Source organism: Phaseolus vulgaris, chromosome 5 (genome assembly GCF_051622355.1).
Source record: "Phaseolus vulgaris cultivar YP4 chromosome 5, ASM5162235v1, whole genome shotgun sequence".
Taxonomy (NCBI): domain Eukaryota; kingdom Viridiplantae; phylum Streptophyta; class Magnoliopsida; order Fabales; family Fabaceae; genus Phaseolus; species Phaseolus vulgaris.
In genome coordinates, this window is record NC_143502.1 from 10,201,755 (window position 1) to 10,210,953 (window position 9,199).

The window sequence follows — 9,199 nt, forward strand, 5'->3', positions numbered from 1 at the left end:
TACTTTGGTATTGATGTTACAAATGAGAGAAATGACCCTATCAAAGCTGTAAGTGAGATTGACACTTCAACTCTCACCAAAATGGGTTTTCACAAAATTGAAAACAAGTGGGTGGTTCTCAAGGAGAAGGACACTCAAGCAGAACATGAAGATGAGGATGAAGCTATTCCTATGGATGATGACTCTCCTGCTGCCCAATCTGAACATGAGGAAGTTGCTGCAAATGCCATAGTTGCCTATCAAAGTCCAGAATACCGTGGAGAACCAATGTCTATGTTTGAGAGGCAAGTGTTGTATCGTCTTGATGTCATGTCTGCAAAACAAAGGGCACACTTTGATGCTACTCATGCAAGGTTCCAACACCTTGATCATCAGATTGAAGGAGTTCAGGCACAGCTTGCAGAGCTTTACTACAAGGATCAGTAGTTTTTCTGCTTTTAATGCTTTCTTTATCAGTTTTCAAGTTTATGTAATTTGGTTTTCTGGTTCTGAACTATTATGGTTATAATTTCTGCTTTATACCCCTGTATTTCCCTATGCTTATATGCTGCTTGATGAATCCAAAGGGGGAGAAAAATAGCTCACCATGCTAGGTGATGCTAGCTGTAACAGGGAGTTAATTCTGCACCTTTAAATCAATTCATATGCTATGCAATACTGCTGTTTTTTCTGGTTTAAAATCTGGTGCAGTGCAGGTGCTTTTTTAGTTTAAAATCTGGTGCAGTACAAGTGCTTAAAGCAACAAAGCTATGAGGTTTAGCTATGGGGATTTGTCTCCATCAAACAGGGGGAGATTGTTGAAGATGGTTGCTGCCCCTTCAAGATTGTGTTTGATGAAGACTTGTATGCTGTGTTTGATGAAGACTTTTATGTACTTTCCATGTATTTGTGCTTTGCTTTAAGAATGTCTTAGTTAGTGCTTAGAGGTTGTCTAAAAGTAGCTTTTTGCTGAGTATCTCACCTCATAACCACTGGCCATGTGTTAAGAACAAGCATAAGTTTTCTAAAACTGTTTTTCACATGTTTTACACAAAAACACGTTTTACTGCATAAAAATAAATCTGTTCTTTTCTAAATAAACAGATTCATTTTCTTCACTGATGCCTTGGCTAAAGTCTTGTAAAAATTGGATTTTGTGCATCAGGTATTTTGACTAAGTTTTCTTCTTTTCAAAACGACTGAGTTTCAATAGTTAAATTTTCTCTGTTTTCGTTTTGAAAAATAAATCTGTTCATCTGTAAATGAATAGATTCTTTTTTGCCTCTGGTGCCATGTCAAGCTTAAACGTTTTTCAGTTTTATCTCAGCACCAGAATGGTTGACTAAGTCTCCTCACTTAACAGATTCTCTAACTGCTTTTGAAAATAAATCTGTTCATTTTATTTTCAATCTGTTCATTTTATAACAGCTTTAACTGTTTTTCAAAATTCTGTTATAAGCTGGCTTTCTATAAAATGCAAACTTGTTTTCTGAGTTTAACAACGATTCAAACAGTTTATACATTTGCAAAAAACAAGTTTTGACAGCAGAGAGTTAAGTGTTTTCAAGGATTAGCATTTGTTCTTCAAAGATTTCAAAAATCACAAAGTGCTTGGTCTTGGTTTGGTTCCAAAAGCTTGGTGTGAGGTGCAGCTACTGTTCTAGCAATCTTGCCTACTGGTTTAAGGCTGATCTTTGTTACCTCAATCAGGTGTAGTCGTTTCACTTCTTATTAGTTGTAAAAGTTTGGTTGAATCCTCTTCTTGATAGGTGTTCTTGGAGAGTGGATGTGTGTGTATGAGTGCTGAAATAGGTTTTTTCAGCAAGAGTACCTAAGTTCTTGTAGGTTTCAAGAACAGTGGGAAGTGTACTTGATTGTACTGTGTGTTAGTGAATTCCACCTGTTGTTGGTGAAGATTGGATGTAGCTCAGGTTGAGTGAACCAGTATAATTGTTTGTGTTCATTCTCTCCCTCACTCTGCAATCTCGTTTCTGCATAATTGATAAAACAGCAAAGAAATAAATCTGTTCAATTGAAAATAAATCTGTTCTTTCTGGGCACAGTGCATACTGTTCTTGATTTCTGAAAAAGCTGTTGTAATCTGATAAGAACATACATAATCTGCTAAAACCATTGGAACAGATTAACTGTGATAGGCTGATCAAGAAACTGTCAATATCATTAATTGAACCTTCGACAATTGCTTAAAATTAAGCTTGCTGTTTTGTGATTAAGTGTTCTTAATTTCTGGAAAATTGCTTAACATCAAGAAGAACATTCATAGTCTGTTAAAAGCCACTGAAACAGCTTGTTTGCAAAGATCACTCAATTAATTAGCATGCTATCAATTGAACCTTAATCACTTGCTTGAAATTGAAGCTTGCAGTTTCTGTGTTTCACTGTTTTTCAAATATGATATTTGAGTGTGTGCTGCTGGAAATTCTCACTGCATAATCTTGTGATTAATCTTGCTGAATTAAAAGCTTTTCAAACAAAAACAGTGCTGAAATAAATCTGTTCATTTTTACATAAATCGATTTATTTTCTGTAAAACTGGGTTAAACACTGTTTCTGCGAAGAAGTTTTAAAAGGTCAATTCACCCCCCCTCTTGAACTTTGGCACTATTAAACTCAACAATAAGTGCACGTGATATTTTATTCTTCTGTTTTAATTATGTTTTAATTGCTGATTTAATATTTCTAGGTAACCTCATAAAATCATTTAAGAGTCAGTTATTGCAGATACTATAAATGTAATTGTTAACAAAGATAATAAAATTTCTTCCTCTGATTTATTCTAAAAAAACCAACAATTGGTATCAGAGCTATCTTCTTGAGGGATCTGTGAGGTTAGTAAAGTGCATCAATGGAAGCAGGTTTCAACTTTTCAGCAATGACATCATCTGTCTTTGATGGAGACAATTATCAAATGTGGGTTGTTCATATGGAGACCTACCTAGAAGCATTGGATTTATGGGAGGCTGTAGAAGAGGACTATGAAATTCAGTCCCTTCCAGAAAACCCTACTGTGGCATAAATAAAATCACAAAAAGAAAAGAAGATGAAAAGATCAAAGGAAAAAGCATGTCTATTTGCAGCTGTATCTCCTATGGTATTCACAAGTATAATGTCCTTGAAATTAGCAAAAGAAATTTGGGATTACCTCAAGGCCGAATATGAAGGTGATGAGAGGATTCGTCGTATGCAAGTGCTGAATCTAATCAGGGAGTTTGAACTGCATAGAATGAAGGAGTCAGAATCCGTAAAAGAGTACTCTGATAGACTTCTAAGCATTGCCAACAAAGTGAGGTTGCTTGGATCTGTGTTAAAAGATTCCAGAGTTGTGGAAAAACTACTTGTAACAGTTATAGAGAGGTTTGAAGCCACCATAACAACCCTAGAGAACACAAAGGACCTATCAAAAATTTCTCTTGCAGAGCTCTTAAATGCTTTACAAGCACAGGAAGAAAGAAGAGCCACGAGACAAGATGGAGCAATAGAAGGAGCCTTAACAACCAAACATAAAGGTGGCTGGAGAAACAAAGATAGCAAGATCAAAAAGAACCAATAAGAAAATGGAGAATTTGTTGCACACAATAACCACAAAAGGAGAAATTACCCTTCTTGTAAGCATTGCAACAACTTAGGCCATCCACCGTTTAAGTGCTGGAGAAGACCTGATGGTAAGTGCAACAAGTGCAATCAACTTGGGCATGAAGCAGTCATTTGTAGAAACCAAAGTGAGCAACAAGATGTAAACCAAAGTGAGCAACAATGATGAGAATCAAATAAAGGAGGCTTTTATTAATGGAGGAAGAGGACATCCACCCTCACATTTGAAGTTCTTCCTTCTAGTCTTCTCAAAATTAAAAGAAGACATAAAATAAAGATGAGGCCCAAGCCCAAAGCCCAAGCCCAAGCCCAAGAAGGCCAAAGCCCAAAGAGCCCAAATCCATCCCATGAGGGGCAAGGCCAAGCTTTGAAATACTCTTGTATAGTTTTAGGAGGTGTGGTTATTAAATAAAGGTGTGTGAAAATGTAAAATAAAGTCACATTGTCCATGTGACTTAGGAGAGTGGTGTTGGTGTAGTTTTTGGGAGGTGTCATAGTAGAAAAAGGTCACACCTCCCATGTGACTTGTTTTTGGTGGGAATTTCAAATGAGTTTATTTGAAATTTCCCACCTATTTTTCAGCACCTTAGGCTATAAATAGAGGTGCTTCCTTTGTAAAATGCAGATTTGAATTTTATCTAAAGAAACTATACTCAAAATTGGAGTGAGCATTTGGAGAGCTTTGAGCTTCTTCTCTAGTCTTATCTTGAAGGACCATGGTTTCCTCAAGTGGCGGCTTCCACACTCATCTAGGAGCATCCATTCTTCTAGTGGCGTGATCATCCAACCATTCCTCCATCTTCATGAGCATTCTCTTCTCCTTCCTTTCTTCTTCTTCAATTTGTTCATGTTGCCTTGTGTTTTGAGTTGTTTTTGTTTCGGTTCTTCTAATTTTCCAGCACCTATATTATGTTTGTTTCTTAATTCTGTTCGGTCTTTTCTTTTTAAATTCCTTTGTTGATTCAATTTGACAATATTTGGTTCATCCAAATGAGTTTGGGATTTGGTACTTGTTATTGGTGAGTTCTTGACTTAGAACCATGATCCAACTTCTAAGAAAGTGCCTCTACATTTTCCAGCTCAAGGTGATTCCTCAAAGTGTCAAGAATCTTGTTCTATGTGGCTATTGGAATCACATCATGTGGTATCATGAGTCTTAGGTTCTTCTTGTTTAATTGTTGAGTTGTGTGCACTTTATTTCAAGAGCTCTTTTAATTTCTTGCAATTTTAGTTGCTGTTTTAGAATTTTAATTGAGTATTCTTGCTGTTTTTCTTTTGCTCCAAGTGTTTGTGGAAAGGTTTATGGCACTCATAATTCTTATGAGTATGGTTGCTCTTTTGGAATGGCATTATCCTTCCTAGAGTTTACCTTAAGCTTCCTTTCATTTGTTACAATTTGTGTTGTGTCTTTTAATTTTTGAATCATGTCAAGTTGTGTCTTAGTCATGTTATTCCATATATGTCATTACTTCTAGTAGTACTTTTATTGTTTTGATTGTTTCTTGCTTTGGTGTCATATAATTTTCTGAATTGATGTTGATCCTTTGTGCATTTTCTTTTTAGAATTGAGTTCATACTTGTATTCTAGACCTATACAAGTTCCAATACATCATTTTCTATTATGTCTTTGCTAGTTCATCATTCTGTTTTTTATTCTTATTAGGATTCCTCTGTTTCTGAAAAGAGTGCTTACTGTTTTTCCTTATTGCAACTGATTTACGTACTGTAAAATTCTGAAATTCTGGATTTGAGATATTCAAAGTGTTAGAAAAGCATAGAAAAAAGAATCATTCAAAAATATGAAGTACACAAAAAATGATAAATAAAATAAAAAAAGTGTACATTCCTGCCGAAAAAAATACGGTAATCTGGCAGTGATTTTAAAAAATTTATTTCTCTCAATTGGCTTACTGTTTTTAATTGATTCCAGTGCCATTATTGAGTTAACATCTTGAAGTTTCTGTGGTATAAATTTCATAATCCAGTTCGCTCTACAACGTTCCAGTTAAATCAGTGAATATCAAACACAGTTTGCATAAAAAAAAAATTTCCAGTAGCTAAATTTTTTGTTTTCTTCATCTCCTCTAGTGCTTTTCCTTAGGTTTTCTTTTGTGTGCCTACTTTTCTCATTGAGTTCTTTATTTTCTTGATTGTCTTTCATTCTTACTCTTTGAGTTTGTCTTACATATAGTATTCCTTTTGCAATTACCTTTCCTTGCTTATACCTTTTCTTGTTTGTCTTTATTGTTTCTTTGGTTTTGTGGTGGTTTGCTCTTAAGATTGGTGTGCTTGCTTTGACATATTTCATTTGAGGATTCCAAGGCCTCAAGATCAGATTGGTGCAAGAACATTATTTCTTTGAGAGTGATCTCTTTTTTCAGCCTCATTTCACTTCGGCAGTTTCATTGCCAAGCTCACTGTTTTTGCTAATTTTGTTTCTTAACTTGTTTGCTGTTTTTGTGTGTTTGCTGTTTTTTATTTGCAAAATGGCTGGCTATTCAAGTGGTGCATATTACAAGCAGCATTCTCCTTGCAAAGTTTCAGTCCTTGGTGAAGAAGAACATAGAAGAAGGTGGCATCACCATCATTCTCATGAAGAGAGCTATAACCGTGACCAAAGATATCACCAAGTGTTCAACATTGCTTGTAAAAAAGTCCCTAGTTTTAATGGTGATAGTGATCCTAATGTGTATTTAGAATGGGAGACTAAGGTTGACCATTATTTTCATGTGTATAAGGTCCAAGATGACCAAAAACTTAGATTAGTTTCTTTATCCTTTTTGGGCTATGCCAAAGAATGGTGGCATAAAATTGTAATGGACATTATGTATCGCAAGAAACCTCCCGTGGTTTCTTGGAATGCTTTGAAAGAGTGTATGCGCGCGAGGTTTGTTCCTCCTTCTAGGAAGGAACACTTGTTGAAGTTCCAAAGGCTTCCTCAAGGACATAGGATGGTAGAAGAATACTTTAAAGATTTTGAAACAACTTTGACTAAAATGAATATGCATGCTAATGAAGAGTCAAAGATAAAATGGTTTGTACGTGGTTTGAGAAGAGATATTAGAGAAATTGTAGAATTAAATGAGTACTCTTCTTTAAAGAAAGTGTTTCGCCAAGCCATCAAGGTGGAATCCTATCTTTTGAAAACAACTTTCAAAAATACTCATGATGATGATTTCTACAACTCTTCTAGGAAGGATGCCAACAAAATGTCTACTCAAAATTCTCCTTCCAATTTTTCCAAACAAACCATATTTCCAAAAAACGTTTCAACTACAAAACCTTCTACTCCTAAGTCGCCTACCAAAACTTCAAATACCAAATGTTTTAAATGTTTAAGTTTTGGGCACATAGCTCTTCATTGTCCACAAAAGCAAATCTTAAAGATCAACAAAGTAAAACAAGACCTAACTCACCCACCTACCACAAGTAAACAAGAAAAAGACAAAGAAGGCCAAGTTGACATGGGTCTTATCCTTTCACCTCCAAGGTGTTTTCCTTCCTTATCTTTTTCATTACCCAAGGTTCCTATTTCACCACCATCTTGGTTAAAAAATGTTAGGGATGATTTGTTCATACCTCCTAATGGTTGTCACCATTTAAGAGGTCTTTTTCCAAAACATCACATCATTCCCAAACAAATTTTTCCAACTTGGTCGATTTATAGAACCTCCTTTTCTGAAATCCCATTATTTACAAATGCTAAGTCATGTTTACATTTTTCTTCCACTTTTAATTGTAAAACTAAACTGACTTTGTTATATGCAGGGATTCAGAATTCGTGGACGAATTCTCTCCAACTCGAGGAGTATGATGAGAATCAAATAAAGGAGGCTTTTATTAATGGAGGAAGAGGACATCCACCCTCACATTTGAAGTTCTTCCTTCTAGTCTTCTCAAAATTAAAAGAAGACATAAAATAAAGATGAGGCCCAAGCCCAAAGCCCAAGCCCAAGCCCAAGAAGGCCAAAGCCCAAAGAGCCCAAATCCATCCCATGAGGGGCAAGGCCAAGCTTTGAAATACTCTTGTATAGTTTTAGGAGGTGTGGTTATTAAATAAAGGTGTGTGAAAATGTAAAATAAAGTCACATTGTCCATGTGACTTAGGAGAGTGGTGTTGGTGTAGTTTTTGGGAGGTGTCATAGTAGAAAAAGGTCACACCTCCCATGTGACTTGTTTTTGGTGGGAATTTCAAATGAGTTTATTTGAAATTTCCCACCTATTTTTCAGCACCTTAGGCTATAAATAGAGGTGCTTCCTTTGTAAAATGCAGATTTGAATTTTATCTAAAGAAACTATACTCAAAATTGGAGTGAGCATTTGGAGAGCTTTGAGCTTCTTCTCTAGTCTTATCTTGAAGGACCATGGTTTCCTCAAGTGGCGGCTTCCACACTCATCTAGGAGCATCCATTCTTCTAGTGGCGTGATCATCCAACCATTCCTCCATCTTCATGAGCATTCTCTTCTCCTTCCTTTCTTCTTCTTCAATTTGTTCATGTTGCCTTGTGTTTTGAGTTGTTTTTGTTTCGGTTCTTCTAATTTTCCAGCACCTATATTCTGTTTGTTTCTTAATTCTGTTCGGTCTTTTCTTTTTAAATTCCTTTGTTGATTCAATTTGACAATATTTGGTTCATCCAAATGAGTTTGGGATTTGGTACTTGTTATTGGTGAGTTCTTGACTTAGAACCATGATCCAACTTCTAAGAAAGTGCCTCTATATTTTCCAGCTCAAGGTGATTCCTAAAAATGTCAAGAATCTTGTTCTATGTGGCTATTGGAATCACATCAAACAAGATGTAAACCAAAGTGAGCAACAAGATGTAGATGCTCAAATGGCAAATGAAGAGGAGGATGTACTTTTCGTTGCAACTGGTTTCTCCAACAATATTTCAAGTGCATCGTGGCTAATTGATAGTGGATGCACAAATTACATGACTTATGACAAAAAACTTTTCAAAGAGTTGAAGTCTTCAAAAATTTCAAGGGTCGAGATAGGCCATGGGGGTCACATTTCAGTAAAAGGAATAGGAACCATTGTTTTAGCAACACATTCAGGTACTAAAACTATTACTGATGTGTTATATGTACCTAACATAGACCAAAATTTATTGAGTGTTGGTCAGTTGCTACAAAAAGGCTTCAAGGTGTTGTTTGAAGATAACCACTGTTTGACCAAGGATGCTACAGGACAAGATTTGTTCAAGGTACAAATGAGAGGCAAAAGTTTCTCATTAGATCTATTTCAGGAGGAGCCGACTGGTCAAGGGCTTCTCAAGATGCAAAAATCTGAAATGGAAGATGATCCACCAATTAAAGGCAATCGATTACTCTCTGACATATATCATAGATGTAACATTGCATTATGTGAACCTGCTGATCACAAAGAACCTGTTGATCACAAAGAAGTTATCAATGACCCAAAGTCGAAAAAGGCAATGGAGGAAGAGGTGTATATGATTGAGAAGAACAAAACTCAGAAGCTTGTTGACATACCTCGAGATAGAAAGGTACATCAAATGGATGTGAAGTCAACATTCCTAAATGAATTTCTTGAAGAGGAAATTTTTGTTGAGCAACCTAAAGGTTTCATTGTGGAAGGAAAAAAAGA

At 35.8% G+C, this 9,199-nt stretch overlaps 1 protein-coding gene across 1 annotated transcript; it reads left to right on the forward strand.

Moving 5' to 3' along the window:
• The first annotated feature begins 3,040 nt into the window (after positions 1-3,040).
• On the forward strand, positions 3,041-3,550 carry LOC137833955 (uncharacterized). Its single transcript, XM_068642025.2, has one exon. It carries the CDS (start codon positions 3,041-3,043, stop codon positions 3,548-3,550), a length of 510 nt encoding a protein of 169 aa, XP_068498126.2.
• The last annotated feature ends 5,649 nt before the right edge of the window (positions 3,551-9,199 follow it).

Excerpts from the sequence above, each read along its gene's own strand:
- LOC137833955 (XM_068642025.2), top strand. The coding sequence starts at position 3,041 with ATGAAAAGATCAAAGGAAAAAGCATGTCTATTTGCAGCTGTATCTCCT.